This window comes from Aulonocara sp. 'chitande type north' Nkhata Bay, linkage group LG2 (genome assembly GCF_057382095.1).
Source record: "Aulonocara sp. 'chitande type north' Nkhata Bay isolate Kocher_YH1m ecotype deep benthic linkage group LG2, A_spYH_male_GT1.1, whole genome shotgun sequence".
In the NCBI taxonomy this organism is placed as follows: domain Eukaryota; kingdom Metazoa; phylum Chordata; class Actinopteri; order Cichliformes; family Cichlidae; genus Aulonocara; species Aulonocara sp. 'chitande type north' Nkhata Bay.
This window is the reverse complement of record NC_141345.1, coordinates 8,074,893-8,099,974: the sequence shown is the minus strand read 5'-3', so window position 1 is coordinate 8,099,974 and position 25,082 is coordinate 8,074,893. Positions and strand designations below refer to the sequence as shown.

The 25,082-nt window shown below is 41.9% G+C and overlaps 2 protein-coding genes across 5 annotated transcripts in view; both read left to right on the top strand.

Annotated features, from left to right (window-relative positions):
- Positions 1–25,082, top strand: part of LOC147337394 (protocadherin-1-like) — a 231,765-nt gene that overhangs the window by 121,809 nt on the left and 84,874 nt on the right. The window lies entirely within an intron of this gene.
- Positions 14,545–18,818, top strand: LOC147337395 (uncharacterized). Its single transcript, XM_086262898.1, has 2 exons — positions 14,545–14,904; positions 14,942–18,818. Exons 1-2 carry the CDS (start codon positions 14,545–14,547, stop codon positions 16,610–16,612), a joined length of 2,031 nt encoding a protein of 676 aa, XP_086119024.1. The 3' UTR covers positions 16,613–18,818.

Genomic DNA, 25,082 nt, shown 5'->3' with positions numbered 1-25,082 from the left:
ACACACACACACACACACACACACACACTCTCTCTCTTTCTCTCTCTCAACCTCTTTAGCTGCTGATTGCATCAGTCTGAGAGCTGTAGTAATCGCTGCACAACACACACTCACACACGAGAGAGAGAGCGAATGTTAGCGAGGTTTTCTATCTTGGCTCTTAATCAGCCACCAGTTTGATTTCCAGATAAAACAGTGAAAACACAGAAAATGTTCAGTATGCAGGGTGACTTCAGCTGCTCCGCTCCACTTCTGTTAACACACGTGTTATGCGTTAGATCAGTCTGAGCTCACGGGGAGAGATCATTTCTATACAAATATGGGAATCTCTTCATGGGATGTGGGCACAAAGCACCGACACGCGGTGTGCACCAGCGTGTTTAGCCGAGTTAAACATGCCAAAGTCAGACTTCTGCTCAAGCTTCGTTTATTATTTCAATTCCAGTAATATATGCAAACCTGAACAGATTGGTGAGTAATCTGCAGAAGTGTTTGCAAACTGTTGCTGTGTCCTCTTCCATTTTTTGTGAGTGAACACACACAGAAATGACTTAAAACCAGATAATAAAAGTCAGATCTTGACGTTTGGCTGTTTGCAACTGTTAACTGGTTGCAGAGTGCATCTTAGATCAGATGACACTTTAAAGTCACTCTGATAAAAGGGTAAAAAGGACAACACAGTCTTGTAAACCTCTGTGGACGATTTGTGCATCTTACACCAAATCCAACTTTGATAAACCTAAACTGTGTGCTCCTGCAGCGCTGATACTGTAAGTAAATAAGCGTTTTTAAATGTGAGAAAAACAAGTGATGATTTAGTTTGGCGTTGACATTAAGTGCTTTACCGTAAATGATAAAACAGACAGAAGAAATTGGAAAACTAATTAGCAAAACACCGAATGCAGAATAAATGAAAATGCAAAGACCGAGTCCTCACAGCGTTACACAACATACAGTATTTGCTGTCAGCATTGGTGTAGCACTGCTTACTAGTCTGTACTTTATTATTTATTTATGAAGCATGTTTTGCAAACAGCGTTTACACCTTTGAAAGTCTTAACAAATCTTTAATGTGAACAAAAAACGCTGATATTACCTGTCAGTTTTAGTTTTGCGTATTCTTCTGTGTACTGAATGGATTTAATGGATTTTCATTCTAAAACAGCTTTAAAAGCAATCACAGAGTGACTAAATGTGATTTGGCAAAAAGAAGAAAGGGGAAAAAAAAGATTCAAGAAAAGTATACTTAATGTAAAATTGATAAAATATTTTGATTTAAAGAAATGGAGGTGAGTAGAAGAGTTCATGTGTTCGCCTTAGTGAAGCTTATCGCCTCCATTTGTCTCCCCCTCCCTCCTCCTGCCCTCCTACAAGAGGCCTCTGCTCTCAGGGATCTTCATTCCCTTCTTTTCTACCCACCACCTCCTCCTCATTCTTCCTCCTCCATCATCTCTCCAGTGGGTAATGATGAGGGGGCCAACAGTCCTCCACAAGTCTGTCAGAAACTCCCAGGACAGAACAGTAGTCTCTGGAAATGCACATTATTTTTAGTTTCTTCTCAAACTTGTGAAGTCTTTATGTCCAAAGGTCCAGAGATTTGCATCAGTACTCAGTGTTCAGCAGCAAAAATAAACTCTTCAGTTTAAGCTCTTTGTGAATATAAAAACGGGGAACTAGGATCACTATTTTGAAACTGACTGTAGGATTAAAGTAAAAGTAAAAAATTATACCGTAAAGAAAATTGCCACAATTAAAAAAAACAAGTACATAAAGTTTAAGAGACCGTTCTACAGGTTTCTTGGAGGTTTGGGTGGGTTTCTTGAGGAGGTGGCAGGATGTTTTGATTAAGGCTCAGAGGTTGAGGGGCTGGAGGGATCATGGTGACTCCATGTTAAAGTTTTAGATTCAAGTGCTCACTAGAGGCGTTTTAGGAGTCATTTAGGATGTCCATGACCCATTAAAGAGGCTTCAAGGTTCAGTCATTGGACTTCTTGGATCACTCGGGAGTTTCTAAGGGTCACTGAGGTGCCATGAGCTGTGTCCTGTTCCTGTTAAACAGTGCTCTCTACTCTCTGTTCTCGTAATGTTGGAAACTCTGGAATTTCCCTTGACAGAAGCACTATAATCCCAGTACCCTTTAACATCATCCTCTGAGAGGTTTACATTTCACCCATAACAGGAGAGAAAGTGATGTAAGTCCCTTCTGCATATCACAAAACCCTGTAAAATACCAAAAAAGGGTACCATTGTTAAATATAGTCCAATGAAATGTTGTATCTAACTTTTCAACCAATGTGAAATTATTAATTCCCAAGCTGTGCAGGGATATTTTTAAAGAGATGAATGTTATCCTGATTATTTACATAATAATAAACTAGAAAATATCCATCATACATGCATTCGTGCTGCATTCATTTAGACTTAAAAATGGCTATTGAAGACATAAACTAATCAGGAACTATCAGCAGTACGGCCTTTTTGTGATAGTTTTATATACAAGCCGATGTATTGTTTTAATGACAGCATTGGTCCCCTGCTGGCCATGAAACAGAGTGCAGGATGCAAAATTGCACTGGCTGCACTTTTCAGTCATGGAAGCTGTGTCCATATAGAGTGCATCCATACTGTTAAATAGAGGTTTTAGGACGTAAGTCATTGAATCATGGAGGATGTTCCAGAACTCGTGTTCTGAGGTTTTATGGTGCTGTGGTGGGATTAATAAGAGGAGGCTTGTTTAGGGTTTAAGACATTAAGAATTCATTAAGATGGCTCGGTGGATTAGTGGGGAGGCTACGACAATCCTTCAGGAGGGGGAAAAAAGTTTTTACACAGATCATTGTGTATTTGTAGTGTCGGCGTACGCAACGGCAGCTCATTTACTGTTTTAGCAACTGCTTACTTTGCAAAAAACCCACTTACTGGCTAATCATAGAGATGCTGTTGTATCCACAAACACACAACTTTACTTTCTCTACATGTGCACACTCATTAAAGCATGTAGTGTTACAGCACTCCATACTGAGGAAAGAGACTGCACGTTCAAAGCCTTTCTGCGATGAACACCACGCGCACATGTACAGAGCACATATGCACAGCACACGTGCACACACACGTGCACATGCACACACAGGCAGATCCAGAGGAGTACATAATGATGTAAGCAGCGGTCCATAGTTTAGAAGTGGGACACTCACTGATGAAACCATGGTCCTGAGGAGGTGTGTGTATTCATGTAGCTTCTTGAGTGCATATCCGTGTGCGTGTGTGTGTTTGTCGGTTTCTAAATGTGTGCGTGTTTGTGTGTGTATATATCTGCTCCTCATTAGCCGGTAGATAAAAGGAGTGTGTGGAGCGATAGAAGAGGTGATCCCTCCCTGTGGAACTATACCTCCCATTCTGTTTCTTGTTTGTATCGCAGAGTGTGTTTTGTGTGTGTGTGTGTGCGTGTGTGTGTGTTTGTGATGCGATGTCAAGAAGCTTTATAGTAACAGGCAGCATTCGTTGGATGCCCTCTCTTGTCCCCAGGGAGGGAGTAAGGGAGGGAGAGGGGGGTGCGGATTTATTTTTCCAGGTCTGTTGTTTATTTGAGCTTATCTGGGGTGGCCGCTGTACACTACACAAGAAGGTGTGTGTTTATGTGTGTGTGTGTTTCTGAGTGTGTGTTTGTGTTTGGCAGTAGCTGTAAATCGGAGCTGGGCCAGCATTCGACTGATGTACAACAGCAAGGATGCTGAGAGCTGCAGCACACGCACACTGTGTCCATGATTGGATTATTTTGCCGGTGTTGTAGTGAGATATAGATACTGCCTCTTTGTGCGTATGTGCTCCCACCATGTTGACTGAACCAGTACTTTTGTGCCAAATTTGGAACCGCCAGACCTCTTTGTATAGATTTCAGGGGTCGTTGGGAAGTTTTAGGGTTACTTAAAAAGGTTCCAGCTGTGGTTTAAGATGTTTGAGAAGTAACTAAAAAGGTTTTGGTCGTCACTGAAAACACAGCACGAGTTTTAGGCGTCATTTTAAAGATTTTAGGGGTCTTTGTGATTTATTTTGGGAGGGGGGTGTAAAGGTTTAGGTCACTGAGAGAATTTTAAATCTGGCCTTAATGCTAAAGTATGAAGAATGTTTTAGAGACTTAAAATAGCAGTTTGTGGGGGAAAAATGTTCCTGATATAATTTACGCTGTCAGTAGGAGTTGCTTAAAGGTTGCAGGGCTCATGTGTGTATTAAAATCCTTCAGAGGAGCTTCAGTGAATCACTCAAATGTCTCAGTGTTAACTCAAAATGTAATAAAAAGTCCCAAAGTGTCACAGGTACATTTATCAATAATAAAAAAGTTATTGCTGAAGTGCTTTTAAGGGTCAACGTTACAGATGTGCACATAGTTGCATAGAGGTTCTATAGTCCTGATTTCAACTGTTTTCATAGGAGAAGCAAAGCTCAACAACAACTACATACCTGAGGTCACAGAGAATATCGGCTTTGTGCTGAAGTCTCAGTGACCTTCCAGATATTTCATATATGAATACTAAAGATTGCTGGAAGAGCGGGTTCTGAAAGTCAGCCAGACGCAACTGAAATCTGTCTCTTAAAGTTGTTAAAGGCACTAGAGAGGTCTGACTTATTGTGAATTACAGTTAGCAGAGATGTAAAGCATTTGCTGCTACTTTTAGGGTGATTTAGGTGGTTTTCTATGAAAGAGTTCTTAGTTTGTGTTGTGGTGTGGTTACACAGGTGTAATTTAAACCTTCTTGGAGTTTCAGACGGCACATAAGCTTTTAGGAAGTACAGATCCATGGCAGTTTTAGGTATGCACAGTAAATGAGGCAGACTTTTAAAGGTTACTCATAAGGAACTTGAGATCCTTCAAAAGGTTCCAGGTGTCACTGAGGATGGTTGTTAAGACTGACTTAAGTAGACCCAGTGGATTTACAGTATCTTTTAGGAAGAAGGAGAGAATATTGTTAACAATATCATGGCTGTCACGCCAACGTGCTTCCCTAGGAAGACTTTAAATCAGCACGGTAACATTATTAGCATGCAAATGGAAGAAACAAACATTATATTCAACACTTAGTCTTAGCACATGCAGTTCATAACTACATTAATAACACAGTTATAATGTTTACGGTCATCTATGGAAGTAGATGACTTTACAGATCTACTGGAAGTAACTTTTCTTAACTACATACAATGCAACTTTTGTTGTATTGCAGGTAGTTAAAGGTTCTGGGGTTAACAGTAACAACTACAGGGTAATTCAGAGTATATTACCAGGTCCTAACTAGATGTTACTGGGACTGGTTTCTGGGACATTGTGGGCATTACCAGTATGACCGAAAGTTCATGTAAGACATAGAGAAGATTAGAGGATTTCAGCAAGTTTCAAATACTTCTAAAGAAGAAGAAGAAGTTACTTGATGACTTATTTAATCAAAGTCAAAACGGTACACAAACACATACATGCATGTCTTGTGTGTGTGTTTGATATCTGTGCATAATCAGTGTTGATATTGCAACAGAACAAGCACCACTTTGTTTTCTTTAACATTTTTCTGTCAGGTTTATACATTTATGGGCACACAATAACTCTGTGCTTATCTCCCAGATAACAGTGAATAGGGAGCCTTGAATGAACAATAGGCTTCTGTCTTCTGAAGGTGAACTGTTCACATTTTTCTTAAGTGTCTCTACCTCAGTTATTGGTTTATTTGCTGACATGTAACCTTTAACAAATAGTAGCTTTAGAAGCCACGTGTACTGCTATAATCATGAATATTCAGCACAGTGAACTGCTCTGTATTCTCTTCAGAGTTTGAGTGTCTTCGCTCTTAAACTGCAGCTTGAATAAACTGTCAAACTGTCCTTTCTGTCAGCCCGAGTTTTCTTTATTGGCGTGAAATATAAAAGCACCTGAAATATGAAAGCCCTTCCTGCAGAGGAAAAAAAAAAAAAAAAATGGAGAAATGAATACAGTTTTCAGGTGTTCAATAATGAATCATTAGAGTTTTCTGTCTTCTAGCAATGTTTCTAATTACAAATTGTTGAGTTTTATTATATTTCAATGTCCGTTATTAGTTCTGTTTTTGTAGATTAGGTCATATGTAGTCCAGGTTGTTCTGACAGGCAAAAGTTTTAAGAAAAAACTGCCATAATATTAAACAATATTTGAAATAATAATATCCATAATATTCAAAAAGAAATAAATGCCTAAAATGATCATTTCAAAAGTTTAGTTTAGACACGTTACTGAGGCTGAATAGCTCACATGTATGTTTGAGGTTCGGATGTTGTTTGACTGTTTTCTTACTTCTGTTGTAGATTCTTTACCTTACAAAGCAGCTTGAATTGACTGTTGTTCTAATTTGGTGCTATATAAATAAAGCTGAATTGAATAGATGTCTTCTTACTTTTGTCTAAGCCATCATTTGTACACTGAGCTTGAGGCCTAACCTTAGCACAGTTGCATTCCCTGTGGATTTATTTAACTATGCGGCTCTGCTGCAGCTTTTTCAGCTTTCTTGTTTTTGTGAACATTCATAGCTGCATATTTTTATCTTCATCATGTAATTTCCACAGAGTAGCAGTGATATTACTGTCATATTTGCACTGAACTCGGCATCTCAGAAGCTGACACCTATGAGATTATCTCAGAGATCAAAGTCACTGCTCGACTGTCCGCTCTGAACAGGATGCGACTGCCTGCTTCAGCTCCAAGCGAGCTAAAAGCGGCTCCGCTAAAGCTGCCTCCCGCCGTGTCCTGGCTCTGGTTAACCACCTCCGTTGGTGTCGGCAGCTGCTCCTGGTGGGTTCTGCTTGCTTCAAGGCGGAGTCTCCAAGACAGATGGCTGGTCGGCAGGGAGGGCAGCGCTGGGCCATGACCCCCGGGAACCTATCCAATGAGAGCGTGGAAGCAGCAGGGGAGTTAGCCACAGGTCTGGTTGCTAGGTTAGTGTTGCATCATGGGAACTAATGAACAGAGGCTGACTAAAGTTTTGTGTGTGGCAAGGTGATGTCAGAGTGTTAATGGGGGAGAGTGCACCAGGTAAACACACTGCATGTCCCTGATGTATCTAACTTTGTTTTTCTGATGTCCTGACCCCCAGTGGGAACTGATCACCATGGAAACAGTGCTTTACAGGGTTAGCCATTAGTACCGAATTAACCTCACAAATACTTTCAGGCAGAGACAACAATAATAAACTTTCTATGCTATTTTTTGAAAACCCTCAGCAGTAAAACAGATATTCAGAAACTCTGTGAAGGAATTAAGATAAACTGAAAGGCAAGATCTGCCTGAAAGTAACACAAATACAATTATTATAGTTCCTGAATCCTTAAGCCCCGCCCCAGTATGAAACAATTTACTTCTCTCCCATTGGTTGAAGCTTGACACAAGTTTAACTTGGTAGTGTAGTATATATATATATATACATATATATATATATACATATATATATATATATATATATATATGTATATATATATATATATATATATATATATATATATATATATATATATATATATATATATGTATATATATATATGTATATATATATATGTATATATATATATGTATATATATATATGTATATATATATATATGTATATATATGTATATATATATATGTATATATATATATGTATATATATATATGTATATATATATATGTATATATATATATATATATATGTGTGTATATATATATATATATGTATATGTATATATATATTAGGGGTGCAACGATATTCGTATCGATATTGAACCGTTCGATACAGTGCTTTCGGTTCGGTACGCATATGTATCGAACAATACAACATTTGTAATTTATTTTATCAATTTTCCTTCTGACGATGCTGTCTGTGTGGAGCGCTCAGTGAATCTGTGTTCGACTACTCCGCCTAGGCTGCACTGTCGAGCGCAGATCCACTGAGCGCTCCACACAGACAGCATAGTCAGAAGGAAGAGCACAGGGCAAGCTAGCGAGACAGAAGTTAAGCTCTCCTTGCAACAGGCAAATTGACCCTCATTCAGATCTGGCGTTTGGAATTATTTTGGTTTTCATGTGACGTATGACCCTGAAGGTAAGCGAGTCATGGACTAAAGTAAAACAGTATGTTGGATGTGCCATGCAATGCTCAATTACATTGGTGTGAACTAGTGTGTTAGCGCAGTTAGCTCGTTAACGTGTTGGCCGTCTAGCCCCATGCACGGAGCGATCGGCGGTAGCTCGTTAACGGAGATTTGCCGTGTTGTGGCGTTAAGGTCATTTCAACGAGATTAACCTGAAAGCACTAGTGGGAACACAACGAATATGACTGCACATTTACACTGACATCATCCTAGTGCAAAGACAAAAACAACAAGCATGCTACTAATTTTAGCCGAGTCATTTAGACAGCTGTTAGCACATGATTCTCCTTATGCTGCTGAGAATATAGCCCAGAAGAAGCGGATAGTATAGCTTTTATTTTGGAAAGAGACATTTCTCTGTAATAAACTCTCTTTTCCAAAGATGAGTGATTCCTCAATCAGATACAGGGCTCGCAATATCGCTAGCCCGACGTCCTGGAGCTAGCGATTTTTTCAGTCGGGCTACCAAAATCTATCTCTTCCCTGCCCGTCGGGCTATTGTAGGAAAAATATATGTCAATGCTTTTGCATTCTTTCAGAAATGTAGCTGGGTAATTATGTCATTGGCATCAGTGAGCCACTGTCAATATGTGACATATTGAAGTCGCGTTTGAATTTGCGCTTGTTTTTTTGCTTTCACTTTGCAATCATGCGAACTGTGTATAGAGAGCGACAGCACTGATCTGTGAGTGATGATAATTTGTGCACCAATTCCTCTGACATCGTCTTATTAATCGTTAGCTTACTATGCAAACATGACAAGTGAAATCTCCCGCAGCAAGCTTAAACATGTGAGAGGTTGATCGCGCAGAGAATCGCTGAGCTTATGTGAGTGCGTGTGTAAAAGCATTTCAGTTCTGCTGAGCCAAATAAGACAGGTCAGGGTGAAGAAGTGACAGCCAAAGAAAAGCTTACCACAAAACGGAGAAGTTATGACAAATCAGACTATGAGGCAAAAAGAAAGTGCAGCTTTATGGTTTCATGGACAAAATAATTTCTGTGGCTGCAATATGATGAGCTAAATAACCAGGGCTGCACATAAGTGGTCCGCAGGTGCACATTCGCTGTCAAAATAAAAAACACGCACAAGGGTTAGGGTTAAATTTAAAAACTGTACTTTTGAGTTAAAATATATATTTATAATTTTAATAAATGACAAATTAAAAATGCATGAACATTTTTTTGTATCGAAAAAATATCGAACCGTGACACCAAAGTATCGAACCGAACCGAACCGTGAATTTTGTGTATCGTTGCACCCCTAATGTATATGTATGTATATGTATATGTATATATGTATATATATGTATATGTATATATATGTATATGTATATATATGTATATATATGTATATGTATATATATGTATATGTATATATGTGTATATGTATATATGTGTATATATATATGTGTGTGTATATATGTGTATATATATATGTGTGTATGTATGTATTTCATTTATGATTTTTACTGTGTTGAGAAGGACAAAGTGCCAGACTAGGGCTTGTGGTGAGGGGAGATTGTATTGGTGCCACAGTTGTAATACCGTGTTTTCACAGCGCATAACCTTGTGAATGTTTTGAAAAAAAAAATGAAAAAAATCCTGACATGATACATCACTTAGAACTCACACTTATCCAGAGATCTAAAGTTCAGAGGTTAAATCACAGAAGTGCACGCAGACAGAAAAGGGCTTCTAGCAGCTGTGCCAAAAGTTCCAGAGTTTCAGGACAGGATTGCCTTGAAGGGGAGATCGGTCAGATGTAATTCAGGAACGGTTGCATGGTTTATGTCACGTACCAGTTTTTTCGCACCTGGTGCTAAAGTTCAAAAGAATCAGGTGGAATCAAAAGTTCAATTTAAAAGTTTAACTCACAACACTCTGAGTTGTGGGCAGGGGCCCAACTTAAACAGGCCAACTGATGGAAAGTATTAAAGTGAATTTACTTGGTTGCCAGCCATGGGCCTCTCTAAGCTTGTGCCATCACCCAGTCAATTTGTCTTTTAACTGAAAACTTCTCTGAATTAAACGGGTGGAGGCGGGCTCTCGGCTCATAGATTAACAGAGGCTTAAGGTGTGTGCCGGTCACATGCTGCTGCTTCACGTTACAGCCCCTTGATCGCCTATTAAGCCCCGCAGATTAATGCTCTCAGTAATTAATGAGCAGCTTAGAGGCAAATCACAGAGTGGACCCGCTCTCTTAAACCGATATTGTTTCCCATTAACGACGAAACCAGGAACGTAGCTGAGCATTTCCTGACCTGCCGCTCAACGTGCTCCTGATTGATGAGTCCTACCAGTCCCTCTGAATTAACAGGACTAACGGATTGCAGAGAGGGTCAATGTCAGGGCTTTTCAGAGAATATGTTTACACTAATATGATGCCTGCATATAATTAAGACTGAAGCGTCAGTGCTTTATCTTACACTTGTTGCTGTTAGCTTCATTGTTTGATTTCATATGGAAATCATAGAGTTGTATCTACATGTATGCTTAGTCTTCAAAAAAGATAACATGTTTTTATTTAGAGAAAAAGTCTAAGAATATTAAAAAACCCCCAAAAATAACAGCATTAGTGTGCCAGTACTTTTACTTCAACCACCCAGCCATCCAGCTATCCAGCCAATACATGCCAGGTCACTAGCAGCAGTCAGGTAGTCCAGATGTTCCTCTCCTCAGCAACATATCCCAGCTCTGTCTAGGGTATTTCAAGGTCTTTTAAGGCCATATATGATGCATAATTCTGATCAGATGCCTGAACCCATTGTTTGAGTTCCACAGCCTGTCTCTAAGGATGTACCCAGGCACCATACAGAGGAGGCTTATATTCAGTCTTATTAAATCAGTTTCCATCCCAAAGCTCATGACAGCAGGTGAGGGTCAGAATGTAGACCAACAGGTAAGTTGGAAGTTTGCTCTTCAACACAACTTCCCATTTCAGTCACCCAGCAGCTCTTTAAAAGTGATGTCAGACTATTACAAATTATTAGTACTGAGCAATGCACATTACAGTTTTTTCTGTATGCTTAAGCACATTTTTTGTAACTATTGGCTAATTTTGCAAAACTCTTCACACAAATAAGAAAACCTGTCACCCAATCATCAAAACATTGTAGTTCTCTTGCAAAAGCAAACACAGCTAGATTAACTCTTCACACCTTCGTAAAAATGGTGTTTCCGTATCAAACAGTACACACAAGCCATCATCTACTAAGCACACAATGCGCCAACTGCACACTGATGGTATGAATACAAAACACATCTGGCCTTTGCTTTCTCTGTGCACAAGGTAGGCTATGTCAGTTTGAGCTCATACTTCTGTCATAGATCCATAAGCATAGAGGGATCCAAACTTCAAGTACTGGTGTTTATTCAAACACATCAAAACAAACACAAGTGTTTATTTCCAAGTATAGGATTATTTGCAATCACCATAATGACTCTATGGGTTACTTGGTCTGCAGTGAACATGCTTCCTCTGCCCCAGCATCTGGTCATCTAGCAATTCTGTAAAGTAACAATTTCAGTATTTTTACATCAATGGTATTGGTGTGTTTCTCATTGGCATATGGCAGTGCTACAAATCTTTGTGCAAAGTGACTGTACTAACCGATTCTCATTTCAAGATGTCCTTATGGTACTTGCTACAGTGTAGCGGCTCGAGTTAGGCTGGACCTGTTGGCCAGCTTCCCTCAGGGTCATTCCACGGTTGATTACATGGTCCACTATTGTAGCTCTGATGTCATCAGCAATTCTATTTCTTACTCTTCCTACCCTTCCTCTCCCCCCTCCTCATCTTCCTCTCCCCCTCCTCGTCTTCCTCTTGCTCCTCCTTGTCCTTGTCGTCCTCTTCATCCTACTTCTTCACCTCCACGTCCTCTTCCTCGGCCTCCTCTACTTCTCACTCTTTCTGCTCCCTCCATTGTACTCCGCACACACAGCTTACCTGTATTATAGTGCTTAGGCTGATTGCAAAGTGAACTGATTATCTAAAAAAGTTTTCACATGTGAAAGTGTGCCAGACAGTTGGCAAATTAGTGTTAATGATAGCCATACATGTGTATACTTTTGCTAGGAGTGTGTTGGAAATTTGGTAATTGAGTGTTGTGCAGTGAATTGTGCCTACAGTTTTGCAAAGTGTGTGTTACAAAATTGCAAACTGAGTGCAAAGCAGTTTTTGTGCTTTTAGTTTTGCAAACTCAGTGAGTGGTTTTGCTATAAGTCTGAATAGTTTTAGAGATTGTGCTACAGGAATTACAGTTAGGGTTTAAGCATTCAGAAAAAACTGTAAGACAGAGTAACATTTGCTGCTGATTCCATGTGACGATCTTGCCATTTAGTGCTGGTGGTCCTAAACAGAGGCTCTCTGTAGCTTGGAGTCTTGTTTGTGGGCTTTTTGGGTTTGCGTCCATCACCAAAAGTTGTGGTTTGATTCATATGTAGTTATACCCAGTCAGTAGTAACACACATTTATACTATCCATTTGATTTTCTCTTATCGTGCTCATTCAAACAAATATATGTGGATGTAAGATAAAAGTTATTTTTCAAAGTCCAGTCACACAACAAGGACAGATCCTTGAGTCTGTGGCTCTTCCAAATGAAGACGTTTCTTAATCCCACCTGCAGAGCTCTGATGGCTCTGTTGTTTTCCTGTAAGTGAACACAAAACTGAATCTGAATCCCTGCAAGATGTGATGTGGGCAGTGATTCAGAGAATGAATGAAATGAAAATGAATTAGAAGGAAGAAAGACTAATAATTTCCTTTGTAGAGCACTTTGACAGTGATAGAGAAAAGTAGACAGGAAGCTGGAGAAGGAGGGGGAGAACTATATGGAGCAAATGCCCTGCGGAGGACTCAAACACAAGCAGCTGCAGGAAGAAGTTCAGCTTTCAGGCCATGGGGTGCATGCTCTGCCAAGTCAGTTACAGGTGTAGCACTGTGCATTAAAACTATCTTCACATCAACTAAGAAAAGTGATTGTAACTGACTGCTCCATAGTGAGGATAATGCCCATCACTAACCGTTTTAAAAGGAGAAATTGTTGTCTTTTGAATCAAATGAATGAATCAAATCTTCTGGTCAGAATTTCCAAATAAAATTAGAGTGAAAAACAGGATCCGAAGAGTTTAGATGGTTATGCTTAGAGCTTCAGGTTACAGTGACAGGATTTGCATCAAGCAAAAAATACCCAATCAATCATGCGCTCTTGAGTTGAGCTAAATCTTTTGGGAGAATTGTGATTGCGATTGTGGACTGTGATTAATATGTGCCCCTTTGCCTTGACCACGCACTCCCAGCTAAAACAGTTAGAAGCAGGACAGCATATAACTCAAAGGTCTTTGTAAGTGTGCAGTAACATGCACATGAGTCTATATTAAGGTTCTTATCATCTGCAGCCAGTGGTGTCCCGATTTATTACTTTCTCAGCCACTCTAGGCCTGTGATGGACCCAACCTGTCCAAAGTGTACCCTAATAGCTGGGCAAATTCGAGCATCCCCCCCCAACCCTGATTGCAACCTGCAACATAAATTCTCCAAGGTGAGGTGTATTGCTTCTAGGCAAATTTTAAACCAAACTCTGAACATAACCTGCTAAAGATCCAATTATGTGAGAGCTGCTTGGCATAAGTTACCAGAGTAAATTTAAAAGAGAGCCACCTTTGTAACATTAAAAACTCTGTAGGGTGGACATGTCTTGCTAACCGATTAGTCTTCTCTTGTAGGAAGCTTCTCTGGATAGTCCAGAAACCTGAGCCCGGATATTAATCTTGATGTAAACAGTGCCAGACAGCATCATGTAAAACATTTAAGCCCTGTGGTTTGGAGAAACATTTAAACTCACACAGTCTAGTCCATATAATTCTTTGCTCTTTTACATTTATTGTCATGATCCTGGGTCCTTTTGACCCAGCGTTTTGTGTTTTCTCTTCGCGATTTTGGTTCTGTTCTCTAATTGGTGTTTACCCTGTTCCCCCACGTGTGTTCCTGTTTTATTGTGAAGGTCTGCATCTTATGTGAGTGTTTTCAGTTTGCCTCCCTGGTCTCGTCATGTTAATCACTCCCAGCTGTGTCTCCCACCTGTGTGTAATCTCCCTGTGTTCTCTGAGTGTATTTAAGTTGTATTTTCTGTCTTGGTAATCGCTGGTTCGTCTGTGTTGTTTCCCCTCGGTCTCCCTGCGTCTCCCCGTATGTATTTCTCCGGACCTCCCTGCATCCTCATTCTGGTTTGTCTTATTAGTTTACCCAGTTTAGGTTTCCGGTTTCATGTTTTGTCGCCACCACTGTTTGTACTCACACCCCTGTAAATAAACACTCATCTGCACCAGAGCTGCCGCATTTTGGGTCCTATTTCATATTCCACACGGCTTGCCCCGGCAAACCGTGACAGTACGAACCAGCCACCATGGACCCAGCGGCAGTGAATCCGTCCGAGGAGCTCCAGGACGACATTGCGTACAATGTGGAGATTCTCCTCGGGCTATGGCTGGAGAACCCTCCAGAGGAACTTCGTCGTGCCGTGGAAAGTCGGCTACAATGGCTCTTTTCTGGCCTGCCATGGCTTCTGCAGTCGCTTCCTCCGACCATGCAGGCTTTTCTCCGGCTCACACCGCACCTTCTCTCAGCCACTCCTGCCTCGCTGCCCGACTCGCCGGATGTGATCTTGCCCGGCCCGTCGGAGCCGTCTGCGGGGAGGAAACGCCGATCGCGCCGCAAGCGCGCCACCCCACAGCCGGACGTTCGGGCTTCTAAATCGCCGGCTGTGGTGAGTGAGGACTCTTTTTCATTTTCGGACTGCATGACTGTTCATTCAGGGGCTGCGTTTTTGTGTGGCGGATGTCAACGCGAGCTGCTTATCGCCTGTGCAGCTACCGGCAGCTAAGTTAGCTCCCCCGCAGCCACTCTCAGCTCGGTTAGCTCCCCCGCAGCCACTCTCAGCTCGGTTAGCTCCCCCGCAGCCCGTGCTCCTCTCAGCTCAGTCTCCTGTGCCTCCTTCAGTTCAGTCTCCTGTGCCTCCTTCAGTTCAGTCCCCTGTGCCTCCTTCAGTTCAGTCTCCTGTGCCTCCTTCAGTTCAGTCTCCAGTGTCCCCTTCAGTTCAGTCTCCAGTGTCCCCTTCAGTTCAGTCTCCAGTGCCACCCTCAGTTCAGTCTCCAGTGCCGCCTGTAGCGCAGGCCCCAGTAGCTCCAGTGCCGCCTGTGGCGCAGGCCCCAGTAGCTCCAGTGCCGCCTGTGGCGCAGGCCCCAGTAGCTCCAGTGCCGCCTGTGGCGCAGGCCCCAGTAGCTCCAGTGCCGCCTGTAGCGCAGGCCCCAGTAGCTCCAGTGCCCCCGCTACCCGTAGCTCTGGCTCCAGTATCACCGGTTTCACTCATTCACTCCATGCAGGGAGAAAGTCTAATTTCACCTCAAGGTGCTTTTCATGGTTCAGCCGCCATTGGCACAGTTTGCCGCTCCAGGGCTTCCCCAGAGGCTAGGTCTCAGTCCCCGGCTGATTCTGAACCCCTGAAGTTTATGCAGCCACCTGAGAACTGCACCATGTCAGCGTTGCCTGGGCAGAGCCAGTGCTCAGTGCATCGCCAGTTGCCTTCGTGTTTGCCAGAGGACTCCATGACTGCTGGCTTAGTGGTGACTTCTGCTGGAGGGTCCGTGGGACCGCTCCGGCCTTCGTCTCTAGTCTCCGCTGGAGGGTCCGTAGGACCGCTCCGGCCTTCGTCTTCTGTCTCCGCTGGAGGGTCCGAGGGACCGCTCCGGCCTTCGTCTCCTGTCTCCGCTGGAGGGTCCGAGGGGCCCGTTCAGCCTCCTGCCTCCGCTGGAGGGTCCGAGGGGCCCGTTCAGCCCGTCCAGCCGCCTGCTGTAGCTCCAGCATCATCCTCGCCTGCTGCAGCTCCAGGGCCTTCAGCCTCACCTGGTCCAGCCTCCGTGTCTTCAGCCTCGCCTGGCCCAGTCTCCGTGTCTTCAGCCTCGCCTGGCCCGGCCTCCGTGTCTTCAGCCTCGCCTGGCCCGGCCTCCGTGTCTTCAGCCTCGCCTGGCCCGGCCTCCGAGCCTTCAGCCTCGCCTGGTCCGGCCTCTGCCTGTGCTTCGCCTGGTCCGGCTTCAGCCTGTGCTTCGCCTAGTCCAGCCTCTGCAGCCTCGCCTGGTCCGGATCGCCATCGCCTGAGTCGCCGCCGTTGCCTTCCGCGCGGTCGGCCCCCTGAACTGCTCCGTCGTCTCCCTCGTCGCCGCCGTTGCCTTCCGCACGGCCGGCCCCCGGACCGCCATCGCCTGAGTGGCCGCCGTTGCCTTCCGCACGGCCGCCCCCCGAACTGTGTCCACGTCGCCGCCGTTGCCGTCCGCACGGTCGGCCCCCCGAACTGTGTCCACGTCGCCGCCGTTGCCGTCCGCACGGTCGGCCCCCTGAACTGTTTTGGACTCCTGTGCTGTCGGCCCCCTGGCCGGCCCCCTGAACTGTTTTGGACTCCTGTGCTGTCGGCCCCCTGAACTCTTCTGTTTTGGACTCTGTTTTTTCCTGTGTTCTGGTGTGCTTCGTTTCTTTTGGTTTTGGACTCGTTTTTTGTTTTTGTCTTTTGGCCTTCTGGTGCTCCGGTTTTGTTTTGCATGCAGCTCCTGTACACAGGGCTCGAAGCAAATAATAAAACGAAGCAAAAACAAAACAAACAAACAAGAAAAAAAACTTTCCACCTTAGATAAGTAACTACATCAAAGCAAAAGAATGAAGAGGTTTATTTTTTTTGTTTTTTTGTTTTTTTCTCTTTTCATTCTTGATTTATATATTTTTCTAATACTCTATTTTTAAACATATTTTTAAACAAGGAAAATGAACTACACCTTTTTAAATCACTGTCATAACTATTCCACAGGTTAACTCCTCTAACAGAAACACATCTCTGCTTTATATTTGTCCTCATCTTGTTTTTTTTTTTAAAGAAATCTGTTCCCCTTAAGTCATATTGACTCTCTCTGACTTTGAACAGCTTCTGAGTACTGCGGCAAAGCAAGTTATTTTGTGCTTTATACATTATCTGTGCCATTTTTTATTCAACTAAATCATAAAATTTCAGGGTATTCAGATTAATAAACAAAATGTTAGTTGGTTCTGTATAGTTTGATTGGTTTATAATTCTTATAGCTCTTTTTTGTAACTTGAAAATAGGAAGAGTGTTCGTTTTATATGCATTACCCCATATCTCCAGACAGTAAGTCATATATGGAAGCAACAGAGTACAATAAAGTGTGTATAATGATTTTTTTGTTCAGGACATACTTTGTTTTATAGAGAATAGCAATGGTTTTTGACATTTTTGTTTTCACATGGTTTATATGAGACTTCCAACTCAGCTTATCATCAATTATCACTCCAAGAAATTTATTTTCGTACACTCTTTCAATTTCAATTCCATTAACCCTTATTTTAGATACATTTTTCATTTGTCTAGTGCCAAAAATAATCAATTTTGTTTTCTTTATATTTAATGATAACTTATTTACATCAAACCAGTTTTTTAATATATTTAACTCCTTTTCCGCTGTAGTCAGCAGCTGTTCTAGGTTTTTACCTGAGCAGTACAGAGTGGTATCATCAGCAAACAATACACATTTTAACTCATTCACTGCCAGCCATTGGCAGTGAATGAGTTAAACCCATTGACTCATTCACTGCAATTGACGGCTATAGACGTCAATGGCAGTGAATGAGTTAACAGTTTGGAAATGCTACATATGTCATTTATATATAATATAAATAATTTAGGGCCCAGCACAGAGCCCTGAGGAACACCACAACTTACCTTCAACTGCTTAGATTTTACATTATTGAATTCGACATATTGATATCTTTCATCCAGGTAACTTTTCATCCACTTGTATGCTATGCCTCTTATGCCATATCTCTCTAGTTTATTCATTAATATAGAATGATCAATTGTATCAAACGCCTTTTTTAAGTCTATAAAAACACCAACATATATTCCTTATTATCTATAGCATTAGATATCCCTTCAACAAGTTCCATCACTGCCATCGAAGTGGACCTTTTCACTCTAAAGCCATATTGGTTATCACTTAGGAGATTATGCTTCTCAATATATCTATCAAGTCTATTAACAAATAACTTTTCTAAAATTTTTGAGAACTGTGGGAGTAGTGATATTGGCCTATAATTGGTAAACTGACATCTCTCTCCGTTTTTATGGATTGGAATAACTTTTGCTATTTTCATTTGTGAGGGAAACACACCAGTTTGAAAGGACAGATTACAAATGTATGTGAAAGGTTGCACTATATATTCTATAATACTTTTAACTAATATCATGTCAATACCAAAACAGTCAGTGGACTTTTTATTTTTAAATGTCTTCACAATGTTAATTATTTCTCTATGAGTTACAGCACCAATAAACATGGAGGACACATTCTGAGTAATATGTTTATTTAGGTCGTTATTATTTCTTGACTCTGGATTTACGCAGAGAGTTGCTTTACTGTAAACTGTTCCTCCATATACATCTGAAACCTATGTAATAGCTGACATTTACACCGTGTAGAAGAACACAACACATTATACTGTCATATCACAAACCATCCATGCGTTAATAAAGATGCGTAAATGTGCGCATCTCTGAGATTTTCTGCTGTGAAACTGAATTAGTGTTATTCACTGCGATTGCTGTCTCAGTTCGAGTTAGAAAGCCTTGCTATGAGGATGTCTCATAGGAAATGTTGCGCACACAGCTGATGGTGCACCTGCTGTGATGGGCCGATAGAGAGGAGCAGCCACACTCATGGATGAAAAGATCATCCCTAACATGACCAAAGATTCACAGAACTTGTAGTTCTTGATTGCAGTCCATGAGGCTGTAAAACAATTTTCAGAGCTGAATCATTTTCACATAGAAAGTCTGATGAAATGGAAACAAAGGGGACAGCATGCCTCCGTCCCTGCATGGATCATTGCTCAACCTCTGGGTGACCAGCAGGTTGCTGTAAATACTAGCAGTCAGCCCCAGACAGGAAAAAACAATTCAGCACAACTACTGTGTTTTCTTGGTCATACGGAGGTCGCTGTCCTATTTTTACACTACTGTGACTGAGGACTTATGTATGTTTCACCAGTGTTATTTATCACATAGGAGCTATACATTTAATTCAACTAGAATATAAGGCACATCAGGCAATGTTCTAAAGCAGGGGTCTCGAACTCCAGACCTCGAGGGCTGGATTCCTGCAGGTTTTAGATCTGTCCTTGATCCAACACAGCTGATTTAAATGACTAAATTACCTCCTCAACATGTCTTGAAGTTCTCAAAAGGCCTGGTAATGAACTAATCATTTGATTCAGGTGTGTTGACCCTTGGTGAGATCTAAAACGTGCATGTCACCTGCCCTCGAGGTCTGGAGTTCAAGACCCCTGTTCTAAAGAAACACCAAGGACTACCAAAGGCCTACTGCCACAAAGAGATCCAATGTAGACACAAGAGGCCATTTTCCAAATTTGCAGGTTTGAGATGAGCCCTGAAAATATGTTACAACACATGAAAAGGTTCATTGATGCAGGTTATCTCACAAACAAGACGAAACATAAGAAATTAACCAAGGAACAGCAACACTGAACAACAACAGACCCATATCTTCTGTCCTACTGGACGTGGTAGATGTCAAAAGCTGTGGTTGGCTTCAGCCTTGTTTTAAAATGAGTGTGCAGGAAACACTAAAGAGTCAGGAGTACTTATATTGCACTTGCTAGCTACAGATAAAATCTGCTGCATGTTAATAGTTATCATTTCAGCCAGCAAAACCATTATCAATCAGATAACAATGGGATGTTTATGTGAAAGGCTGTTAGTGATAGTTCTTAGAAATGTAGCAGTACATGTTCTCAGATGTTAAGCAGTGTGATGTAAATTTTATGTACACAATGAAATGCTTATGAACAACAGCAAGCATGCAAATGCAGCTAGAACTTCATTATTTCACTTCTCTAAAACCTAATTGGCTCTTCAAAGGAAACTCTGCTTGCAGCAAACATTAAATATCAAACAGACTGCGTGTACATGTATCCGTGTATATGTACACAACCATACACGACCTAGAAAATACAAGACCAAAAGTGAGCCACCTTTTTGTTGCTTTTTTTCAAGAAGCTTTCTTGAATGTTACGTTGAAGGCAGCTGGACGTCTTATGTTCATGAAGATGTTTCACCTCTCATGTGAGGGGCTTTGAAGAATGGTCACCCCAACCCTGATGCCTTCAACTTAAGTACTTAAGACTACCGTGGCCTGGATGACTGAGAACTTGCAAAGATAAGCAGCTTTCCTGCTTGCACAGGGTTAAAACTAAAATGAATTGTTCAAAAGGTGACTTTGAAGGGCCACGACGCATCTTTTATTCAGCACAGCAAAGTAATTTTTTTTTTAAAGAAAAAATACATAGGTGACTAATAGGGATGGGTATCGAAAACCGGTTCTTGTTGAGAACCGGTTCCCACTGTTTCAATTCCTTGGAATCGTTTGCCACTTTTAAAAACGATTCCCTTATCGATTCCAGTCGCCCCGAATGACGTCATCACGTTGAGTAGCGTCTTTTACCCAGTAGGAAACACGGCGCCTGAGCGGCACAAACGCTCAAAAGTTTGGTTACACTTTATGAGAAAGGATGACAACAGGGCAACGTGCAATACTTGCAGAGTAGAGATTTCATCAAAGGGAGGAAACACTACGAATATGCAAAAGCATTTGCTCAAAAAACACGCGATTGCTTTCAACGAATGTCGTGTTTTTGATCCGCTCCGGACTAGCGAAGCTCAACCCAGCAGCAGCGGTAGCGTTTCCACGTCCTCTCCCGTTAATACTGCAGGTAACTAATCAATTAGCATTGCATATTATGTTAGCGCGATTTACCTTATTACAAAACCTGCTATTACTGTGCGTTGCATTTAGATAACCATGATGAGAGAGACAGAGTCTGGCTGGCTCAGATGCTGGCAGTTCTCGCTGCAGTCTCCTTTCAGGCCAGGATAGACGAATGTCACCCAGCAGTGTCTAAGTTTGTGGTCAAAGGCTTGCACCCATTTGCCACAGCAGATGCCCCCGATTTCACTTTGGTAAGTGAATGTGTTTAATTGTAGGCAGGGACATTACTGGATGTGTAATTGCTACAGAATAATTTATGTTAAACTTTGTTATTGCTACAGGAGAATATTTATTTTATTATTTTACATATACATTTTTTTCCTGGGGACCCTGTGACACCCCATTGAAGAGCCGTAGGCTGGATCTCTTAAGATCTCACTGTTGGGTTTGTAAGGCCATGTTACTCCAAAATTTCTATCTTGTTCAAAGAGAAGATATAAAACACAGTTCTAAGCTAATCGACTTTAGTGTTCTCCTTTTTTAAAAAAAAAGAATCGATAAGAGAATCGATAAGGAATCGAATCGTTAAACAGAATCGAAAATAGAATCGGAATCGTTAAAATCTTATCAATACCCATCCCTAGTGACTAACCACTTGCACTTCCCTGGTTTACAAAATGAATGCAGCATCCGTCTGCTCAGAACATTCTGTCCAAGATCCAAATCAAGCGATTCTTTCTGTTCTGGTTGTTTCTCTGATGTCACAAGGAGCCGTTTGACCTCACAACGTGACCCGAACCTCTGTCTGCCCCACAGTTGGGTTCATCATTATGAAATTGCGCCTTCCATCCCACCTCACATCATGGCAGCTCGACCCCGAGATGAAGCAGAGCAGCCATGAAAGAGGGGACGTACAAGGGCCTTAATTCATATTCATCTGCCAAGTCACCGCTCTGTGCTGCTGCCGAAAGGGGATCAGAGTCCACTGGCTGATCCAGCCAATTAGGGAAGCCAGTGTGAAGAGAGGGCAGCGGGAAAGGAGGTCTGGATGGGGTTCATTTGGGCCTGTTGTCACAGCAACACAAGCTTTGATGTTCCTGTTTTATTGTGAGGGAGGGAAGGAGATGAGAGCAGACAAAGAGTAGAGGGAGATCACCGCAAAGAAAAGCGATGAAGGTAATTGGACGAAATCTGTGACAAACATAAGAGAGGGCTTTTCTGTCAGGTCTGCCCCCTTCGCCATCCAGGAAGTCAACAGCCCGGTGATGTCTGGGCCCCATTTGGCCCCGAGCCTTTATTTTGCAGGATTTTGCTCAGATCATGGGGTTTCAAGAAGGAGAGACATCAGGACTGAACAAAAACTGATGGCTAATCTATGCTGACCCCTCTGCTAATCCACTTATTTGGAAGGTATTAACATAAGGATCCTTCCAAAGTTAATAAGGTTTTCTCCCATCCTACCTACAACACAGCAGGAGGAGGAAGAGCCGGACGCAAAGCGCCGACCTCCCCTTGGTGTCAACATCAACAAATATTTTGGTTTTTTTTATTGGGAACATTCATTCATCAGTAACACTGTCAGACCCACTGTTGTCTCCAGCTTTACTTTGTTTGACCATAACCTGCTACCCACATGACTTTATCAAAGTCATGTGGGTAGTACTAAACATATATATTTTTACATATCTTTGAAATATAATATTTTACAGATGCAAAATGATGCCCGCTTCCTTTCTCGCTCTGTTACTCTACAGCAGCTGCTGAAAGATTCTCTGCATCACTTCTCATCAAATCTAGAAAAGTTGCTGCCTAACAAAACTCGTAACGAGTTCCCGAACAGAAAGCAACCACAGAACATGAATAAGAATAAAACAGATGAGAACAGGAAACTCATAGCAGCCGACAATTTCAGCTTGATACATTATGCTGAAATATATGGATGGAAAAGTAGGCGAAATTGAAATGGGGAAAAATGCACAGCTGCTTTATTAGAATGTGACAAAACCAGCAGCCAAGCAAATAGAAGGAAAACTGCGTACGATATGAAAACGCACAATGGAGAGATGAAATACGTGGAGTGTGAAAACAGTAAAAACGTCTGATTTGTGCAGAATGTAAACGTTGCATCTTTGACGGGATGAGAAAAACCCCTCTGTTTGATACAGACGAGGAAAAGGATGAAGAATTAAACTGAGACGGAGGGAGGAGGTCAGAGAGGAGGAGGAGGAAAAAGGTTTGAATGAGGGGAGAAGAGACAGCGGACGGAAGGATTAGACGGACGCTGGCAGGTAATCCTGGAGGAGGAGGTCGTTAGTCGGGATCGAGCTAATTAAAATGTGATTTGTGCTACAAGCAGCTTACGGCCTGCTGCACGAGAAGAAACATGGAAGGAAAATGAATAGGACGGGAAAAGAATAGACTCCTGACACTGGGAAGCCTAATGTCATTTTTAAATGACAGTATTGTCCTTTTTCTCCCTTCCTGTGTATCCACAGAGGGATGAGCATGGAGCTGCTTTCGTTTCATAAAACAGATGCTCATCACTTTTATCAATCATAAAACCTCTCTGCTTATTGGCCACACTCTCTTTTTTGGCTCTCGGTTAATTTACTCATTTGGAATCTTGAATATTCTTTATAGAGAATTAAAAAAAAAAAAAAGAAGCATGCTTTGCCATGTCACAAATTGGAACATTTCACATTTGCTTATCGGTTTACCAGTGAAAAAGTAATAAACTAAAGTAGCAAAATATTCCGATAAATTAATAACAGGCCAATAAAGTCTCTACATCAACTCTAAAATTGCCTGTGAGAAAGATGTAGACTGCTTTGCTGCAGAGCCTGTCCAGGTAAACTTCACACCGTGTCCAGTTTGAGGTGAGATAACCTCGAGCTTCCCAGAATCAAGTGCGATGGGAATATTACACAACAGATACACATCAAGAGGAAGCTTTACCACCGTCGCATATTCATTTTCATCAGCTGCTGTTTGATAGAATCCTCCTCCTCCTTCATTTTTCTTGCGCTCCATTTTTCTCGTCCTCCTCCTCCTGCTCAGTGAGGCAGTAGGATATTGGATTCAGAAATGTTTCTGTGTTGTATTGATTTCTGCTTTCAGTTCAGAGCTGCTCAGACGGCCTTGACGCCTGTCTATTTTTCCCTGTGTACATTCAGCTTCTTTTCTCCATCTTTTCTTTTAATGATTTACCAGTTTTGGATTTGCACTGTGAAGTCCACCGTTAACCAAGCTAATAGAGGCTGGGAGGTCAAAGGTGATGCATCATGTTACATCATTTCCACAAAAATATCTGTATTTCAGACCCAACCAGCCGATTGTACTGTGTGTATCCAAAGGCTGTAAAATGCTACAATAAGTTGATCGCACGTGGCAGATTTGCTACGATGATTCTGATTTCCATAGAGCTGAAACAATCAGCGATAATACAGAGTGAGCGATGAAGGATCTGGAGATTAAAACAGACCTTTTAGTGCAGGTTTAATTGCAAGCTAAGCTGACAGAGCAAAAACATCGAGAAATCAGACTCAGTTTTTCGTTGCTCTGCTGACTGAAGTAGAACGATCCAGTTGTTTTCTCTGCTGTTTGGATTTGGCCGAATGAGCCTGTGAGATTTAGCTAAATAGATTTAAAAATATCCTTAATCACACTCTTGGCATGTGGGGACTGTCAGAAATAACATTAAAGCGAAGGGAAGTATACTAAATGGAAGCTGCAATGCTGTGATTGTCCTTTAATGGACATTTGCTAAAGTGTGAAATGCTTTTGAATCGGTCCGTCATCATCACAGTCGTCCATAAATAAGCACAATGAGCGCCGCTGATGAGGCGTCCTGTTGAATTAGCCGCAGCAGGGAGCTCTGACAGACAGACACGCTGACTGATTCAGGTTCGCTCTGTGAGGCCGGTTGGCCGGCAGTTTACGGTGAATCCGCTTCCTGTGATCCGCTCGCCGTGATTGGATTAAGCCATCATCCGAGGCAGATGATCTGCCCATCCACCCACACAACAGGCAGATCCCTGCCACTTCCCCCTTTCCATAAGCAGATTTGACAGACAATAGTATTATGTCTCCCCCACATGTCTTT